General features: G+C 42.6%; 1 protein-coding gene across 1 annotated transcript in view; it reads right to left on the bottom strand.

The window, feature by feature from the left end:
* Positions 1-21,451, bottom strand: part of LOC113887524 (allergen Bos d 2-like) — a 36,929-nt gene that overhangs the window by 3,972 nt on the left and 11,506 nt on the right. Inside the window, exons 3-4 of the mRNA XM_027534700.1 lie at positions 3,827-3,897; positions 1,916-2,027 (exon numbers count right to left, since the gene is read on the bottom strand). Of these exons, the coding sequence (XP_027390501.1) occupies positions 1,916-2,027; positions 3,827-3,897 (183 nt within the window). The remainder of the gene's footprint in view (positions 1-1,915; positions 2,028-3,826; positions 3,898-21,451) is intronic.

The raw sequence follows: 21,451 nt of genomic DNA, 5'->3' as shown, positions 1-21,451 counted from the left end.
ATCAGTAAGCCTCACCAGCATCACTACCCTCCATCATCATCTGAACCCTGCTCTTCAGTTAATTTTCTACAGACGTGCCCGAGTGTGCACATAGGTCTTCAGATGTGTCCGTTGGGGTAGAGTTCACATAGTTAATACGTTATCACATTCCAGTTCAGAGAATTACTCAGTTAACTACTAATCATTCAGCTGAGACCTTAAATATCCCCCCATGAGATGCAGTCTTTCATGGGACATCACAGAAGGTTATGGCGGGTCTGAGACTCGGAATTCCTCCCAACTCCATCTCTTCCTGTCCACTTTGTTGACACTCTAGAAGTCCATCCCTGGCGTTTTCATGAATCCTTATGAAATGAATGGGTGTGGGAAATATGGGGAAGTTTCAAAACCACACTAATCTTAGTGAGACGGAAGGAGACCCTGTGTTCCTTGCCCACCCTGTATTTGGCCTGCCTTTTATCTGTGAAATATGTAAGTCAAAGAATAAGTTTAATCAGAGAAATGAGGATGCGGAAAAGCAAAGCAAAACAGTCAGAAGAGACCAAGTAATAATTATGTAGTCATGAAGCAAAGACAAGGACCTGTAGTTCCTCCCCAAAGGACAATAGATACTGTTCTGGGTCATATCCTGCGAGCTGTCTTATAGACACTGAACTGCTTCCCCCCCAACCCCCCCAACTGGTGGACAGGTTAACTACAGGATGACCAAACTGTAGCCATGACATAAGCTGCCAGGATTCAGAGATTTGATGTCAAGGAAATGGGATTATAGCGACCCTGGAACTGTCAATTAACTGTGCCTAAAACAATCATGATGACGCTGGTCAGACCACTGATCACCAATTTCAAAATGACTGTTGGAGCTGACTTGTTGTTTCTGCAAGGAGCCGCCTCCCTTTGTTTATAGAGCTTTAACTCCCTGAGTGTCCATTATTGGGTGGGGCAGTCAGCCTTTGCACAGAAGTCCACTATCTCCCCAGTTATCAGCATCTGAACCAAAGCAGACTTTCCTTACTATGAAGCTGGCTTCTTATTTGGCTTTTGAAGGGCGGGCAGCAGGAACCTACTTTTGGTAACAACATCACACATGCTACTGAAGGAAAAACTCATGCTGGTCAACCTCAATGACCAGACACAACACCCACCCACTTTCAATGAGGATATAACATCAGAAAGGGTAAAGGAATGTGTCAGTGAACCCAAGGCATTGGCCGGATGGCAGATTGACTTACATGGCTGACCACACTTTCTCAGCAGGATTCAATATGATCTGCTGGCACATGCAGAGCACTGGGTCCAGGTCTTGGGAAGTGTTTTAATGATTGTGGCAAAGAAAAAAACACATGTGGTGGAAACGAATGCTGTCATGGCTGGGACCTCTGAGCTTGCTAAACTTTAGTTTAAACCTTGCTTCACTTTGGGTTAGTACCTGGCAAGTAGGTTGTATGATATTTGAAAAGAAACCCATGGACCATTTTGGATTATTTCTCTGGGATAAATGTATGTAATTAAAAAAAAAAAGTCATCTGATAGAATCCCCAGTGGATACATTTCCTCATTTTTTCTAGCACACCCTTTCTGCAGCCCTCACTCAGGTCATGTGAACTGTGAATTCTCTGTATGAACACACAGCTCAGCATGTCCAGCTCTTTGTTACCACACGGACTGTAGTCCATCAGGCTCCTCTGTCCAAGGGGATTTTCCAGGTAAAATATACTAGAGTGGGTTGTTTAAGCCCTCCTCCATGGGATCTTCCCAACCCAGGGGTAATTCCAGGTCTCCCCCTTTGGAGGTGGGTTCTTTCCCATCTGAGCCACCAGTGAACCCCTATTGTAAGGTGTGTGTACCTGTCTCCTTAGTATAAAAATACTGATCATACGAACACCTCTACTCTGTCCTGGATAAGCTCCAGTACTTACCAACACCGTCAGTAATTTTTGTTTTCTTTGATCCATCATCATTTTCAATGTAAGTTACCAGCATGTTGTCCGATACATGAATCAGTTTGAAAGTATTTGTACCCTCGTCTATGACAGAAAAATATAACTGAAAGCGCAGTATGATTAACTTCTTTCCTTTTCAGTGGAACGTGTCTTATTCTTCACACGCTCTCTATCATCTGTTTTCCCTCTGATGGTAACATCTGTCTTGATGACAGTTCTAGTGGTGTGTTGTTAGAACCTTTTAGACAGCTAGTGAAGTAGGAAAGCGTTCTCCACACACACCTCTCCTGAAGATCCTTAAGACTTCCAGTCTTCTAAACTGAGCATTCTGTGAACGATAGCAAAGTTGCTTGTTGCAACTATAGTACGTGTTGAGCCTCAACCATCTCATACCAGCTCACAAGAGCTGACTGTTACATTTTCAGGAATTTTGAGACCAAACTTGCAAGTACAGTCATGGTTAGAATGGAACTCTAAATAATTAAGTGAATCTTAGTAAAATGAAAGTTACTACATAATATAGAGTTATTTCCTAGCACAAGAGGTAACAAAAGAGGTACCAGGTAGCCTATTGCCTAATGTTGGGTATATATACTCTTAACGATTGCAGATTAGATCCTGTGGCCGCATGTCCACGGTTGAAGTTAAAACAGTTCCATCAGACCAAGATTAGAGTGCTCTGTTGTATATGTGTTCAATGAAAATGAAATACATGAATATTAGATCACTTCATGTAATGTTACAGTGTTGATATAAATATTTGAGTATCGTCTCCTGTTATTTTCAACTACATAGATAGAAATCTATGTTAGAGCCCCTTTCAAATTATGTACTGATATTATATTTGAGAAATATTTCTTGATATTTCAAACTATGGTGATAGACGTCCCTGCTATAGTCACTTTCAATGTATGTAAATATTAGTTTGAAATTTTTGCTTTTATTTTGAAGTGAAGTGAAAATCGATGTCGTGTGTACGGTTTTCGGACCTTGTGCCATCACTCAGCAGACTCCTCTGTCCATGGGATTCTCCAGCCAAGAATACTAGAGTGGGTAGCCATGTCCTTCTCCAGAGTACATCCCAACCCCAGGATCCAACATGGGTCTCCTGCATTGCAGAGCTCTTGATTTAGCTGTTCTCATTTTGGGGCTTGAAATTAATCATGTTCTACTTGCTGCTGCTGCTGCTGCTGCTGCTGCTAAGTCGCTTCAGTTGTGGCCGACTCTGTGCGACCCCATAGACGGCAGCCCACCAGGCTCCCCCATCCCTGGGATTCTCCAGGCAAGAACACTGGAGTGGGTTGCCCTTTCCTTCTATAATGCATGAAAGTGAAAAGTGAAAGTGAAGTTGCTCAGTCATGTTTGACTCTTAGCGACCCCATGGACTGAAGCCCACCAGGCTCCTCTTGTCCATGGGATTTTCTAGGCAAGAGTACTGGAGTGGGGTGCCACTGCCTTCTCCAGTTCTATTTACTACACTTACTAATAAAGAACTTTTAATATTTAAAGAATTTCTTCAATTTAAGCAAATTTGATCATGTAGGTGAAATAAAAGATAGAAACAATTTTGAAAGAGTCATTATAATCCTAAGTACATTTATGCACTTCACCACACCCAGGGAACATGTATAGTCACCGTGCTGAGGCTTTTTCCCAGAGACCATCAATGCTCACATTCCACCCATGGGCCTCATCCTGGTGTTGTGGGACAGAATCAATTATTGAAAAATTAAATGGCTTTTCCAAGGTTGCATTGGTAATGAGTAGAGGAAACAGTCCTCTCATCCAGACATCTAGTTGTCTTTGATGGAACCGAGGCTTTCCAACTGAACACGTTCCATGGTTTGGGGAAGAAAACCCATCGGAAAAGCTGAAATACTCACATTTTAATTCATCAACATATCCTTCTTGTCTCTCTGCCACTTCTGTGAGTAACAGGCATGTCCCATCAACACTGCAAAACCAACAGACCAGACATTCCTTGCTCGCCATCCATTTCCCAGCACTTGAAGACACCATTCTGTGAAGAGAGTTTGCACCCTCAATTTTGCAGCCATGACCCACACCTCTTACTGCACATTGGAGCCTGGACCCCATGTCCAAAGTCAGCAGTCTCCTTGCTTTCATGACAGATCATGACTCTCTGAATGATAACAGGTTAATTTTTTTTTAACCTATAGACAAGTAAGATGAAGAAAAAATAAAAGAGCAGATAGAGAAAGGGTTGTATTTTTCTCATGTAGTTCCATGGACCACGGTATGTATACAATCTGATCCTACATATAAATGAGTTTATCTCTAACATGTACACAAAAACAAGCGCGCACACACACACACACACACACACACACACACTCAAACAAGCAAGACCTTCTAGGAGATGACCTCATTCTGCGTACCTTTGAGGGGTCTATCTCAGGTGGAGTTTCCTGGGCAGCACAAACCAGACCAAAGAGGAGAGTCAGGAACACAGCCTTCATCTTGGGACTCTTGTGGTCCTTCTTCTAGAGAAGCTGAGGATGTCCCAGCTGTTGGAGAGGTTGTGAATTGGTTGCACTTTTTATAGGATATGTCTCTTGGCAGAATACGTAATGATCAAAGAGTGGTTCGTCACACAACCCTGGTTACATAGACGTCATCTTCTGATATTCTGGTTGTCAGCCGAGTTTCTTTTAGCATTATATGGTTCTTATAAAGCTATTAATTTTTAGATAAGCGGCAGTAGATCTGGACATTAAGTCTTCAGAGTAAATAAGAAATCAGAGAACACTTGAGGTATTTCCAGGACAGTGATATCTGTTTTCTTGTCTATCTTCATACAGTCCAAGACACCTATCCTTAACCTTTGTGTTCTTTCTTTCACATTGAAGACGTCTGTTTAAGCTTATTTTCTAAAACTTCATATGGCACAGTCTGGTTTAAGAAGATAAATATGTGTTGTCTCTAACAGAAATAAGTTATCAGGGCATTCCTCAGAGGGGTCTGTATTTTTTTTTATATTGAAATTGAAATATAGTTGATGTACAACATATTTTGTTACAGGTATACTACATAGGTATTCATAATGTTATTGCTCTTTTTGAAGTTATAAACTTGTAGGCTGTTTTATTCCCTATGTTGCACAATATATCTTATGCTTTATTTATTGTAACATACTCGTTTGTACCTCTTATTCCACTCCTGGCTTAACCCACCACTTGCCTTCACCCCACCGGTCACCACGAGTTTGTTCTTGTATCCATGAGTATGCTCCTTTTTCTGTTATGTTCAGGAGTTTGTTTTATTTTTTATTTTGCACACATAAGTGGAATACAACCCTTTGTCTACCCATGCTTTTATTTTTTCTTCATCTTATTTGTCTGTAGGTTAGAAGAACACTTAACGTGGTATCATTCAGAGAGTCAGGAGCTGTCACAGTCATTTGCCATGATATTAGACAGTATTTGTCTTTCTCCATCTGACTTATTTGACTTAGCATAATACCCCCAAAGTCCATCCATGTTATTCTAAACTTCACATTTTTATGGCTGCCGAGTATTCCACTGATTTGTGTATGGATATACATAGATACATGTGTGTGTGTGTGTATGCCTATGTAGATGTTCAAGCTGAATTGAGAAAAGGCAGAGGAACAAGACATCAAATTGCCAACATCCATTGCATCATCAGAAAAACCAGCAGAGATCCACAAAAGCGTCTACTTCTGATTTATTGACTACACGGAAAACTCTGACTATGTGGATCACAATAAAATTGGAAAATTCTACAAGAGATGGAAATATAGACCACCTTACCTGACTCCTGAGAAATCTGTATGCAGGTCAAGAAGCAACAGTTAGAACAGGACATAGAACAACAGACTGGTTCCAAGTCGGGAAAGGAGTACCTCAAGGCTGTATATAGTCATCCTGTTTATTTAACTTGTATGCAGAATACATTATGTGAAATGCTGGGCTCGATGAAGCTCAAGCTGGAATCACAATTGCCAGGAGAAATATCAGTAATCTCAGGCATACAGGTGATACCACCCTTATGGGAGAAAGCAAAGAGAAACTCAAGAGCCTCTTGATGAAGGTGAAAGAGGAGAGTGAAAAAGCTGTCTTAAAACTCAACTTTCAAAAAACTAAGATCATGGCATCTGGTCCCAGCACTTGGTGGCAAATAGATGGGGAAGCAATGGAAACAGTGAGAGACTTTATCTTCTTGGGCTCCAAAATCACGGCAGATGGTGACTGCAGCCATGAAATTAAAAGACGCTTGCTCTTTGGAAGAGAAAGCTGTGACCAACCTAGACAACATATTGAAAAGCAGAGACATTACTTTGCCAGCAGAGGTCCATCTACTAAGAGCTGTGGTTTTTTCCAGTGGTCATGTATGGATGTGAGAGTTGAACCATACAGAAGGCTGCACAATGAATTGATGCTTTTGAACTGCGGTGCTGGAGAAGATGCTTAAGAGTCCCTTGGACTGCAAGGAGATCCAACCAGTCCGTCCTATTGGAAATTAGTTCTGAATATACACTGGATGATTGATACTGAAGGTGAAAACTCTAATAATTTGGCCACCTGATATGAAGAACTGGTTCGTTGGAAAAGTTGCTCATGCTTGGAAAGATTGAAGGCAGGAGAAGGGGATGACAGAGGATGAGATGGTTGAATGGCAACACTGACTTGATGGACATGAGTTTTAGCAAACTGCAGGAGATGGCGAAAGACTGGGAAGCCTGGCTAGCTGCAGTCCATGGTGTTGCAAAGAGTCAGACATGACTGAGTGACTGAACTGAACTGATATATATATGCATACACTTCCTATGCCTTCTTTGGGCTTCCCAGATGGTGCCAGTGGTAAAAAATATCCACCTGCCAATTCAAGAGATGAGTGCAGATGCCATCCTTGAGTTGGGAAGATCCCCTGGAAAAGGAAATAGCAGCCAACTTCAGTATTCTTGCCTGGAGAATCTCATAGACACAGGAGCCCAGCGGGCTACAGCCCCTGGGGTCACAAGTGTTGGATATGACTTAGTGACTAAACCATCATCACCATGATTTCTTTATATATTTTATTTAATTTTAAGGAAAAATTTTCAACAGGAGCCAATTTTCATCTTCTTCCCCTCTCAAGGATGCCTCCCAAATTCGTCTCTCCAATTTAATTTTGCCTTTAGGGTATAACCTACTTTCAGTGCAGCATATGAGATTTTTTCCTTACACGCAGCCCCCTGACACTGAGATCTGGGTTCTTTTAACCATCCTCCTGCCTGTCCACTCATCAGGCAAACTAGATGAAAGAACCTATAGGCAGCGACTCTCTCAATGACACTCTGTTGGGCAGTTTGCTTCCAGGATGACACCAGCATGATGATGATCATGGTAAAAATAAAAAAAAATAAATGCATGGATCCTGATTAGAGCTGTAAAATACAGATATTGAACTAGACCTGTGTTACTGAACTGAACTCTATAGCTGAACTGAAAGATGAGGTTTTAAAACTCTTGGTTGAGATGTAACTGACAGACAACAAAAACTCACATATTTCAGATTGTACAGTTGATAAACTTTGGATGAATAGAACCATGAAAGCTTTTCCCGGTTAGTCTCTGCGTCTGTCTGTCAGCTTCGAAACTATCCTTGGGCTCCCTTATGATACCTACTCCTGCCCTTTTCAACCACCTCCCCCAGCCCAGACTTGGGATCCCACTCCTCAGTTTTCTGGCACAATACGTTAATTGGTATTATTTAGAATTTTTCAAACATTGAATCTGTGTGTGTGTTTCTGGCTTATTTCCCTCAGCGTGTTCGTTTGAGTAAATACCTATATTTTTGTATTCCCATTGGCCCCGCATAGTGTCTTCAGGGTATGTCCCACTCTTATCCTTTGCAGTGTTGATGGGTACATGCTCATAGACAGGTTTTCTAAGGAACTAAGCTGCTCGTCTGCTGGGTCGTCACTTAGGGGTGGAACTGCTGGGTGTCAGTGCGTCCTGAGTCTTGATTCCTGCCAGCGGGAGACGAGGATCGCCGTTGCTGTGTCCTTGCCAGCGTTCAGTGTGCCCAGCTGTGTTCAGTTTACATGGTATGATAAGTGTGTGGTGGAATGCAGCTACAGGTGAGATTTCCATTTCCTGAATGAATACAGAGGGGCGGCTGCCACTTGTCAATTCTCTTTGTGAAGTGTCTCTGCAAGTCATTTGTTCATTCCTGAGTTTATTAAGGTTTCATTTTTTATGAAGTTTGTAGGTTTTTAAGATATTCTGGATATGAGTCCCTTTTGAAATAGTGATGTGCCAATATCTTTTCCCCCCGTTGCTGGCTTCTCTTCTGCTTCCTTAAGGCTGTCCCACAAAGATGTAAATATTTTGACTGAGGCTTGGTTATTAACGTTCTGTTCCCAGTGTTGGTATAGATTCTAATCAGTAGCTGCCTAAACTTTGGCCACAGAGTATCCACCTGTGTTTCACCTCTAGAGACTTTCTTGCTTCCCGTCTTACATATGGGTGTATGAGTCTCTCTTTGTTAGCTGTAAAACATGTAGCAATGAGTGGATTGAAGTTATTTTTTTTTTGTCATATGAATTTCCAATTTCTCCAACGGTTTTCCCTATACAATAATTATTTTACTGAATTTCCTTGGTAACAATATCCAAAATCTATTTGTCTGTATATTCCTGTCCCTTCCCCAAGACCAGATTTGGTTGTGTTTTGGTTTGTATTTCCCCACTCTAGATTCCTTCTTTTGGCCAATGATAAAGACAGAGGATGAAGGTCATATGACTAACCTTCAGCAAATTTGTGTCAAAAGCAAAGTGTTCACGGCTCACAAGCTTGTGAAAGTGGAATTTTCATCCATTTATGGGTCATTAGAGTATTGTTTGGCAACCCACTCCAGTGTTCTTGCCTGGAGAATCCCAGGGACGGGGGAGCCTCGTGGGCTGCCGTCTATGAGGTCGCACAGAGTCAGATATGACTGAAGCAACTTAGCAGCAGCAGCAGCAGAGTATTGTATATATCTGTTGATTTTCACAAAGAGTGCCTGAAATAGCAAGATATTAGTTTTCCTACATTTTGGAACCAAAAGAAATAATCCTTGCGTAAATGCTGGCTGCAGAGTTCTCAACAGAGGCAGATACTAGGTTTCAAACATAAGGCTCTAAGTACCATAAGTTCTACTTTCTGGGGTTTTTTTTTTTTTTTTTGGATGTGTTTTTCTGCTTACTTCTTTTATCTGAAGAGCTCCTGTGATTTCAAGAAAGATGTAACGAACAGCATGGTGACTATGCCAAATAGGATTGCACACATACCTGTCAGTTGATTGGAGCAGAAATTTAAGTGTTTTTATGTATAACACACACACACACATACATACACACATACACACACAGGGGGTAACTATGATGTCAGGAGACAGATGTGTTAGATAACTTGTGTCTTATGTAAATCACCAGTGACATTTTTTCTTTGACTCTACCTTCCTGTTCCTTCCTGCTGCTACTGCTAAGTCACTTCAGTTATGTCCGACTCTGTGTGACCCCATGGACTGAAGCCCACCAGGCTCCTCCATCCATGGGATTTTCCAGGCAAGAGTACTGGAGTGGGGTGCCATTTCCTGCTCCTTAAGTCCATGCAAAATTCTATATCCTGTTTAGACTTTTAAGTTTAAACTGTTTCAACTTAATCCCCTCATGATAGATGATCCCTCTTCCCCAGGATTTGATATGTTTTTAATTAGATAAATATCCTTGAAAATAATATTTCAGATAAAAGTTTTTCATGGGTCATATTTCCTGCCTGAGTCCTAGTGTTGTTTTCATTATTCAATCTGCAACTTTTACTGTTAAAATTTTTAAAACTGAAATGGTAACCCACTCCAGTGTTCTTGCCTAGAGAATCCCAGGGATGGAGGAGCCTCATGGGCTGTCGTGAATGGGGTCGCACAGTGTCGGACACGACTGAAGTGACTCAGCAGCAGCAGTGGTATGTCTCAGTGGTCACACTTCTTATAACCTCTGCTCAGTTTTTTTTTTTTTTTTTTACATTTAAAAATGCAGACTGGGTCTCAGTGCTGTGCTCTGCTTTTCTCTACGTGCAGTTCGAGGGCTGCTCATGGTGACGGTTCTCTCTCTCGGGCTCTTTAGCACAAGCACAGTTGATGCAGTGCATGGGCTTGGTTGTCGTACAGCATGTGGGATCTTTCCAGATGAGGAATTCAATCTGTGTCCCCTGCGTTGGCTGGTGGATTCTGAACCACTGGACCCCTAGAGAAGTCCCTCTTGCTCAGTTACATTTTTCCGTTTCTTAGTTTTAATTCTTGTTTTAGGCTGGCTTGCTTGGGTGAGACTTAAGTGAGCATCGCTTCACTCTTTCCGGGGCTTAGCAGTTGTCCTCTACACCTTCCCAGCAGCAATATTGGATACCTTCCAACCTGGGGGGCTCACGTTCAGTGTCGCATGTCTTTGCCATTTTACGCAGCTCGTGGGGTTCTCCCAGCAAGAATACTGGAGCGGTTTGACACTCCCCTCCTACAGTGGATCTCGTTCTATCAGAACTCTTCACAATGACACGTTTGTCATTGGTGGCCCTACACGAAATGGCTCGTAGCTTCACTGAGTCATGCCACCTCCTTCAGCACACCAGGCGGTCACCCATGAAGGGAGTATAGCGTAGCCGTCAACCACTATTGTTTTCTGTCAACAACTCGAGTCAAAGGACACCAATATCTTGACCTTGGAGAGCTGTGTGTGGTTGTAACATGCATTCGAGGTGCATGCAGCTTCCAATGAGCCCTGGCAGGGAACGTGCCCAGTGCCCTGTTTTGTCTTCCCTGTCACTCCTGCAGGATTTCAGGTGCACCCAGCCTTCCACGTCCTCAGGAGCCTACCAGAGGTCTCCAGAGTGGTCTAGGACTGCCTCACCTTTCCCGTCCCCCTTCCACATTTTTCCTGGTCTCTTGTCTGTTCAAGTAGCATGACCTACGTGATGCCAAAGATGTTCCTTTTTTAAAATCACTTGGCACCAATCAATGACTATTGCTTCGAAAAATATCTGATGAGGAACTTTTATGCAGAGCTTTAGGTAACTCCGCTCCTGCAGCAAGGCCTCTGCTTCTGGGGTTTGAGCTGGAGAATAGCCCCCGTAGTCAGACACCACAGACCCAGTGCTTTGTAAACACCATCAATGCTCTTTCTTTCATAAACACTGTTCAATTTTGTTGTGTGTGTGTGTATGCTTGGTTGATAAATCGTGTCTGATCTTGTGATCCCGACCACATGGACTGTAGCCCACCAGGCTCCTCTGTCCATGGGTTCTCCAGGCAAGAATACGGCCATTTCCTCCTCCGGGGCTCTTCTTGGCCTAGGGATTAACATGTGTCTCATGCGTCTCTTGCGTTTGTAGGTGTATTTTATTTACCACTGCATCGCCTGGTGGCCCATGTAAGACTGCATGCAAAATCCTTTCCCCGCCTGCAACCCCACAGCGGATGAATACTGCTTAATCCCACCGTGGTTCTGTTTTCAGATTGAACAACTCACGTTGTTCACATTGAACAACTCAGATTCTGTTTGTAGTTGTCTTGACTAACCAATCCCATCTCTCATGTGACATCTGGTTGGAATCTGATACTGCTATATACAACTACCATCTGTGGTATATTCACTCTTCTTGCAAAGACACTTGCATGATTCACACCATGTGTCCTAAACAGAGTTATTGCCCCTTTCCTTGTGCACTCGATTTGTTGCCTAGTTGAAATTACATGTTTTGTGCATTTGCAAATATAGCACCTTTGTTGACTACTTATGTGCTTTAATCGATTTATTGATCAGTTTAGGAATCAAGTAACATCAGCAAGAGCAGAGGACATTCATAGTTGGAAAGCCATGGGTTCAGATTCTTGATTTCCTGGGAGAGAAGAAATGATGATTTCAAGGAAAAGGTCTATTATCTTCATCTGGATGATTGGGACACATTAATGCTTCAGTGCTGCTCATACGCTTATTTCTTTAAACATGAGAAAAAAATGTAAAAGATTGTTGAGCTGATTAGGATTAACAGGATGTTGGTCATGGCATGAAAGAGAAAATAGAAGCAGTGGATGGTGGACCCAGTGGAGAAACTTCCCTGCAACTTTCACAGAAGTCCTTCTGTGCGTGTGGCCGTGTGGGACTATCCTACAAGACCCTTTTCACAGAAGTCCTTCTGTGTTGTCCCTGTGGGCTTGCATAGGATTACCACCTGGTGAAATTAGCGGTGAGCACTCCTGCATCAGCTCGAATGCTGAGAGTCACTAGGTTACATATTCAGAGGTCTGAGACGTAGGAGACTATATACTGTGTCACCTATGCAGCTTACATCTTCTTTAGCCTCCTTCATCATCACGGATGTGTTGCGGCTGCACGGTCCTTCATTCGCAGTGGGATTCACCGGGGGTCATCGTATCTCACAGCTCGGGGCTTCGCACAGCCTCCTCCTCTGTCCTTGGAGCATCTCACCGTGGAGTCCAGACTGGTGTGAGTGCGTAGATATTTAATCCAAATACTAAGGAAGCCGGAGCCGTTGCCACCTGGCAAGGTGGGCTGCTTTGTTATGCTATTCTCTTTCTGTAAATTAATTTTAATTGGAAAGTCCTTGGTTTTGCAATGCTGTGTTACTTTCAGCTGTACAGCAGCGTGACTTACTTATACCTTTGTTGTTCTTTAGTCACTAAATCGTGTCCCACCATTTGTGTCCTATCGACTATAGATTGCCAGACTCCTCTGTCTTTTGGATTTCCCAGGCGAGCATACTGGTGTGGCTTACCATTTCCTGCTCCATGGGATCTTCCCCCTCTCAGGGATAGAACTCGCCTCTCCTGTGTCTCCTGCATTGGCAGGAAGATTCTTGACCTCTGAGTCACCTGGAAAACCCTCAGTAAATGCATAAATGTAGGTGAATGTATACCGTTGTACATTCTTGTTCTTATAAGTCATTTCAAGACATTGAGTATAGCTCTCTCTGCTCTGTTGTTTATGTTATATATTTTAGTGTCTGTCTGTTCATCTCAAACTCCCAATTTATCCCTTTGCCTACTTTCCCTTGGTAACTATTAATTTTTAAACTATTATTTATCACAGTAATCCAAGTCTCCTCCCCAAACACTAATGCTGAAGAAACTGAAGTTGAACACTTTTATAATGACCTAGAAAGACCATCTAGAACTAACACCAAAAAAGATGTCCTTTTCCTTATAGGGGACTGGAATGCTAAAGTAGGCAGTCAAGAGACCCCAGGAGTAACAGGCAAGTTTGACTTTAGAGTACAAAATGAAGGAGGGCTAAGGCGAAGAATTTAGCAAAGAGAACACACTGGTCGTAGCAAACACCCTCTTCCAACAACACAAGAGACGACTCTACACAGGAAATCACTAGATGGTCAATACGAAATGATATTGGTTATATTCTTTGCCACACAAGGCAGTGATCCATGCAAGAGGCATAGGATAGTAGTCAACTACTATTGTTCCATTTTCTTTGAACAGTTCTGGTGATCAGGCACTAATATCTTATCCTTGGAGACCTTTGTATGGATGTAACATGCATTCAATGGAGAAGGCAATGGCACCCCACTCCAGTACTCTTGCCTGGAAAATCCCATGGACAGAGGAGCCTGGTGGGCTGCAGTCCATGGGGTTGCTACAAGTCAGACACGACTGAGCGACTTCACTTTCACTTTTCACTTTCATGCATTGGAGGAGGACATGGCCACCCACTCCAGTGTTCTTGCCTGGAGAATCCCAGGGACGGGGGAGCCTGGTGGGCTGCCGTCTATGGGGTCACACAGAGTCGGACACGACTAAAGCGACTTAGCAGCAGCAGCAGCAGCAACATGCATTCAAAGCGCATGTAGCTTACAGTATGCCCTGGGTGACCAGAACTCTATTCCATCTTTGCTGTCAGTCCACTTGCTCTTCAAGTGGACACAGCCTTCCACATCTCCAGAAACCTACCAAATGTCTCCAGAGCGGTCTCGGTCTACCCCATCTTTCCCATCTCCCTGAGACAATTTTTCACAGTCTCAGCCGCATGATCATTTTGGGTACCCGCAATATTCCTTTTTTCCCCTTCAGTTGGCACCAATCAATGAATATTATTTTGAAAACATCCCTGATGAGGCACATTTTTGCAGAACTGCAGATTACTCAGCACCTGTGTCAGCAGCAAGGCCACTGCTTCTGGGTGTGAAGCTGGACTTAGCAGCCCCAAGTTGGACCCGACAGACCCCGTTCTTTCTAACTACCATCAGTGCTCATTCTTGAGTAAATACTGTTCACTTTTGTTTGTACATATATCCGTGCTCAATCAGTAAATGGCATCTGACTCTGCGACCTCATGGACTGGAGCCCACTGGGCTCCTCTTTCCATGAGATTCTCAGGCAGGAATACCGGAGTGGGTTGCCATTTCCTCCTCCAGGAGTTTTTCCTGACCTAGGGGTCAAACCTGCATCTTTTCCATCTCCTACACTGACAGGCAGGTTCTTTACCACTGTAACACCTTGGAAGGCCATGTAACGCTGTATTCTGCTAAATCTTTACCACTACCAGCTTCCCTCATGGCTCTGCTGGTAAAGTATCCGTCTGCAATGCAGGACGCCTGAGCCCTGTCCCCTGGAGTAGGGAACGGCTACCCAGTCCAGTATTCTGGCCTGGAGAATTCCACGGAATGTATGGTTCATGCGGGTCACAAAAATTGGACACGACTGAGCGACTTTCACTTCACTTCACTTCACCAGCTACCCCACAGCAGATGAACACTGCTTAACTGCATAATTGAGTTGTTTTCGGGTGCTGGTCAGGACAAAACATATTCTATCTTGAAGTTGTCTGACTGACTAGTCCCATCTCTCACGTGACATCTGGTGGGAACCTTATACCCCTTTATAAAACTACCAAATGTAGCTTATTCTCTCTTTTCACAACACTTGCAGGACTCACACTATGTGTCCTAAACAGAGTTATTTCCTCCTTCATTGTACACTTGATTTTCTGCACGATTGGATTTACATGTTTTGTGCATTTTCAAATACGGCACATTTCCTTACTGACACATATGTACGTCAATCAATTCATTGAATAATTTAAGAATTCAGTAACGTCAGCAAGAGCAGAGAAGATTCATTGTTGGAAAGCCATGGGTTGAGGGTCATGATGTCCTGGGAGATAAGAAATGATGATTTCAAGGAAAAGGTCTGTTATCTTCATATGGATGATTGGGACACATTAGTGCCTCTATGTTACTCATATCCTTACTTTGTTTTTTTCTTTAAACAAGAGAAAAAGTAAAGCGTTGTTGAGCTGATTAGGATTAATATGATATTGGCCAGAGCATGAAATGAAAAACAGAAGTGGTTACTGATGGAAGCTGTGGATAAATTTCCCTACAAGACCCATTTCACAGAAGTCCCTTCTGTGTGAGTGCCCCTGTGGGTTTGCATACAATTACCACTTTTGAACTGTGGTGTTGGAGAAGACTCTTGAGAGTCCCTGGGACTGCAAGGAGATCCAGCCGGTCCATTCTGAAGGAGATCAGCCCTGGGATTTCTTTGGAAGGAATGATGCTAAAGCTGAAACTCCAGTACTTTGGCCACCTCATGTGAAGAGTTGACTCATTGGAAAAGACTCTGAACTGGGAGGGATTGGGGGCAGGAGGAGAAGGGGACAATAGAGGATGAGATGGCTGGATGGCATCACCGACTTGATGGATGTGAGTTTGAGTGAACTCCGGGAGTTGGTGATGGATAGGGAGGCCTGGCGGGCTGCGATTCATGGGGTCGGAAAGAGTCAGACACGACTGATCAACTGAACTGACTGACTGACCACCTGGTGAAACTAGCTGTGAGCAGTTGTGTATCAGCTGTTGAGAGACACTAAGTTACATACACACATGTCCAAGATGTAGGAGATAATATAGCAGGTAAGTTGCGCCACTTATATCATCTGCAATCTTATTTATCATCATGAAGGTGTTGCGGCTGCAAGGTCCTTCATTCACAGTGGGATTCCCCAGGGATCATCATATTTCCCAGCTCAGGGTTTCACAGGGTCTTGTCCTTTGACCTCAGAGCATCCCACTGTGGACTGTCGACCAATGTGGAGTGATTGGACATTTTAATCCAAAGACTTAAGGAAGCCTGAGACTTAGTCACGTGGCACGGTGCATGTTTTGTTATCTCAGTCTTTTTTAAAAATTAATTTATATTGAAATGTATATATTGCAAGCAATGTAATTCATTTGTGGATTTCTTGTTGTTTAGTTGCTAAGTCACATCCCTCTCTTTTGTGTCCCTGTGGACTGCAGAGTGCTAGACTCCTCTGTTCGTGTGATTTCCCACGGAACAATATTGGAGTGGGTTGCCATTTCTTCCATCAGGGTATCTTTATGACCCAGAGATCAAACTCACATCTCCTGCATTGGAAAGCAGATTCTTTACCACTGAGCCACCAGGGAAGCCCTCAGTTATACATCTGTGGAGCTAAATATAAACGTTTTTAGAATCTTTTTGTGTATAGGTTATTACAAGACAAGTAGATTTCTGTGTTATATAGTAAGTCCCGTTATTTATTTTATGTATAGCAGTGTGTATCTATTAATCTCAAACTCCTAATTTACCCCTCCCCCAAATTTTCTCTTTGGTAATGATAAATTTGTTTCCTGTGTCTGTGACTCTCTTTCTGCTTTATAAATAGTTCATTTGCATCGCATTTTACGTTCTCCCTATAAGTGATGTCATATAATATTTGCTGTTCTCTTTCTGACTTACTGCACTTAGTATGATTGTCTGTAGGTCCAACCGTTTTGCTGAGCATGAAGTTATTTATTCTTTTTCTTAGTTGAGTAATAGTTCATTGGGTATATACTGCATTCTTCAAGCAGTACGCAACAGAAGAAATGTCTTCACTTACGAAGAAAACTCAGTATTGTATGTATCATCCTTCTACTCACCCAGCGGAGGTTCTCAGTTCTTGTTTAGGATAGTTGTCTGTGAAAGAGAATGGATAAGGGGAAAAATGACCATTGACATGCTTCTGTTTCAGAGGATTGTTTTATAGCAGTCTTTGTAAAAGATGGCTGTGCGAATAGGAAATTTGAACCGTGTGTCCTTGTGATGCGTGTTCATTTCTGATACCTGTTGTCCTCTGGGGTGTTAGCTCCTTGGGCGGCATTTCATTTGGAACTCCCCTCTCATTGTTTAGTTCGTCATACTCCTGCATTTCTTCTGCAGTGAAACTGACTCCTTTGGCTGGATTTCATAGCAAACAGGGCAGAAGCAGTGTGCATTAGAACCTTTCGTAGGTTGCAGAGTGTCACCTGGCTCCTACCTGTAGTGTCTAGTAAGCCTCACCAACACCACTGCCCTCCACCATCACCGAAACACTGCTCACCAGGTGATTAAGCACAGTGGTGCCTGAGTTGCACACAAGTCTTCAGAGGGGTCCATGGGGGTTACAGTCCACATAGTGAACATTCTCTCACGTTCTACTTGTTACAACTACTGAGAGAACTCCAGACCATTCATTCACCTGTGAGCTTAAGCATCTCCGAGTCAGATGTAGGCACTAATGGTATGTCAGAGAAGGTCATGGTGGGTCCTGAGACTCGGAAATCCTCCCAACTCTTAACTCTTTCTGTCCAACTTGCCTAATTAGTAAGTGAAAATTCCTCAGTTGTTTATGACTCTTTGTGACCACATTGCCTGAGCCCGTCAGGCTCTTCTGTCCATGGAATTCTCCAGGCCAGAATACTGGAGTGGTTTGCCATTTCCTTCTCCAGGGGATCTTCCCAGCTCTGGGATCGAACCTGGTCTCCTGCATCGCAGGAGGATTCTTTACTATCAGCCACCAGGAAAGGCCAGGAATCCTGGAGTGGGTAGGCTATCCCTTCTCCAGGGGATCTTCCCAACTCAGGAATCAAACTGGGGTCTCCTGCATCGCAGGCAGATTCTTTACCACTGTAATTCTTCCTGTGGTTTCACAAATCCCAGACACATGAAATGGTTAGATAGCGTCACCAAGTCAACGGGCGTATTTTGAGCAAACTCCAGGAGACAGTGAAGGACAGAGGAGCCTGCTGTGCTGGAATCCATGGAGTCACAATGAATCAGGCAGGACTTAGCAACTGAAAAACAATATTCAAATGATTGGGGAAAAACGATTTGGACTTCTCACCAGGCACACTAATCCCATTACACATGCTACTGAGAGGAAAATGCACACTTTTTCATTCTCAGAGAGCAGACACAATCCCCACCATCCACCAATGTGGATATAATATCAGAAAGGTTAAAGCTACCTGTCAGTGACCCCGTGGGTTTGGCTGGATGCACAGTGATTGACATACCTTGATATATGCGTCTGAAGGATCAGTAGGAACAAGTGGTTATTTTCAGAGCTTTGGGTTCAGCTGTCAGGCATCCTTTAAGTGATTTTGACCAAAAATAGAGTGTTTGTGGTGTAGATGAATGCAGTCAAGGATGGGACCTGTGAATCTGTTAAACTCAAATTTAAACCTTGGTTCACTTTGGTGTCAGAACTCGGCAACTCCAATATGTGATATTTGGCAAGAATCCCATGGACCATCTTGGTATATTTCATTGCATCTCCATGATAAGTGTATCTGATTTTTTAAAATGCCATCTTATAGAATCCCCCATGGATACATTTGTTGAGTTTCCTATTAGACGACATTTCCGCCACCCTGACTCATGTGACATAAAGTCTGAATTCTCTCGCTTGAACACATGTCTGCTGTAGTGTACTTAATATAAGCTGTGTATGCACCTCTGTTCTTCATATAAAAATACTGATAATATGAACATGAGTAGGTTGCATAGAATATGCTACATATGTACCGAGGCATGAGTCACTTTTATGGTCTTCACTCCATCAAAGTTTTCAGCATAGAGTACCAACATGTTGTCCAACACAGGAATCAGCTTGAAAAAAATTTTTTACCCATGTCTGTGACCAAAAAAAAAATTGAAACCTAAGTATTATTAACTTCTTTCCTTTTCAGTTGGACATTTCTTATTCTTCACATGCTATCTTCAGTCTTCCTTCCAATAGTGAACACTGTTGCACTGACATTTCTAGTGGCTGTGTTGCTAGAATGAGTTAAGACAGCTAGTGAACTAGGAAAGCTTTTTCCACACACCCCTCTTCTGACTTCCAGTCTTCTAGACTGAACAGTGTGTGAATGAGAGAAACATTGCTTACTGAAACCATAGTAGGTGGTGGACCTCAACCATCTCATACCAGCTCGCAAGAGCTGACTGTTAAATTTTTAGGAATGGTGTGACCAAATTTGCAAGCCCAGTCATGAGTAAAAAAAAAAAGTAATTCTGTAAATAAGCCATATTAAAATAAAAGTTTATAGAAATACCAAAGTCATTTACTAGTACAAAAGGTTATAAAAGAGGTAGAAATGAGGATATTACAAAATGTTGCACATATGTACTCAAAATGATTCTTAGTTCCTGTGGATGCATGTCCACAGTGGAAATTATAAAAGACGCTTCAGGTGAATATTAGAATGCTCTGCTGTACATTTTTTTCCCATGAAAATCAAATATGTAGACATTTGATCACTATATTATGATATTAAGTGATTACACTATTAAGTATTTGAGAGTTATTTCCAGTATTTTAAACTATAGAGATAGAAGTCTGAAACAGTTTTCCTTTTGCTTTCAAATTATGCAAAAATTGAGTAGAATTTTTTTGGTCATTTTACCTGTTTTCATACTTTTCTGTTAGATTTTAAAGATTTTACATCTTAAATACATATGTAAGTAACTTTTAGTTATAGCATTTCTTTTGTTAAAACAAATTTTCTTAATCATGTAGGTCAAATAAATAATTGGGTGGGTCAATGTTGCAGAGAATCTGCCTGCCAGTGCAGTAGATGTGGGTTCGATTCCTGGTTGTCAAAGATCTCCTGGTGGAGGAAATGGCAACTCACTCCAGTCTTCTTGCCTGGGATAGTCCATGGACAGAGGATCCTGGTGGGCTACAGTCCATGGGGTCGCAAAGAGTCGGACAAGACAGAGCAACTAACACCCTGGAGAAGATGCACGAGTCAGAAACTCTGGAATACGCACATCCTATGACATAAACATAAGTCCCTTGGACTGCAAGGAGATCCAACCAGTCCATTCTGAAGGAGATCAGCCCTGGGATTTCTTTGGAAGGAATGATGCTAAAGCTGAAACTCCAGTACTTTGGCCACCTCATGTGAAGAGTTGACTCATTGGAAAAGACTCTGCTGCTGGGAGGGATTAGGGGCAGGAGGAGAAGGGGACAACAGAGGATGAGATGGCTGGAGGGCATCACCGACTCAATGGACGTGAGTCTGAGTGAACTCCGGGAGTTGGTGATGGACAGGGAGGCCTGGCGTGCTGCGATTCATGGGGTCACAAAGAGTCAGATACAACTGAGCGACTGATCTGATCTGATCTGATGACATAAACATCCCCGTCTCTCTTTGCAACTACATTGAGTAACATGCATGCCTCGTAACGCCTGAAAAACAAAGACATCCCTTTCTCACCATTCCTTCCCTGTCTGTTCCCCAGCGCTTGAGGACACCATTGTGTCAATAGTGTTTACACACTCACCTTCACAGCCATGACTCACACCTTTCACTGCACATCGATAACAGGACCCCATCTAGGTAGACAGCAGTCTTGCTGTTTTCAGTTTAGGCAGATTGTGCTTACTTGACGTAAAAAGTAGTGAAGGGATGTTTGAATTGGTCCCACTTTTTATAGGATGGGTCTCTTGGCAGAATACATAATGATCAAACAGTGGTTAATCACACAACCTTGGTTATTTGCAAGTCATTCTCTTTTATCCTGGTTGGCAGGCGAGCTTTTCTGGCAGTCTGTTCTTCTTCTTATGGGATTAATTTGAAGAGAATCTACAGTGGATCTCGACATTTGTCCTTCAGACTAAGTGAGGAATCACAGGACATACGAGGTATTTCTAGGACAGTGGTATTTGGATTCTTTTTATACCCTCAGTTTCCAAATGGGACAGACAGTCCAAGGCACATAGCCCCGAGTCCTGTGTTATTTAACACTGAAGAGGTCTGTTAAGCTTCTTTTCTAAAACAAAGGATGGTCTTGTCTGGTTTAAGAAGATAAATATGTGGCTTCTCTACCAGGAATCAGTTGTAAGGGCATTCCTCAGAGGAGGAAATAAGTATAGTTGATGTGTGCTGGTTTTTTTGTTGTTGTTACAGGTGTTCCATAAAATGAGTCATAGTTTTGTATACTCCATTAATAGTATAAAATATTGTCTTATTCTCCATATTGTTCAATATATCTTTTTACATTATTTATTTTATTCAAGTTAGTTTATGCCTCTTACTCTGCTCCTCGTATGTTATCCTCACCACTTCCCCCTACCCATTGGTCACCACTGATTTGTTCTCTGTATCTACGCTGCTGCTGCCAAGTCGCTTCAGTCGTGTCCGACTCTG

This window comes from Bos indicus x Bos taurus, chromosome X (assembly GCF_003369695.1).
Source record: "Bos indicus x Bos taurus breed Angus x Brahman F1 hybrid chromosome X, Bos_hybrid_MaternalHap_v2.0, whole genome shotgun sequence".
Classification (NCBI taxonomy): domain Eukaryota; kingdom Metazoa; phylum Chordata; class Mammalia; order Artiodactyla; family Bovidae; genus Bos; species Bos indicus x Bos taurus.
This window is presented reverse-complemented; position numbering and strand designations above follow the sequence as displayed.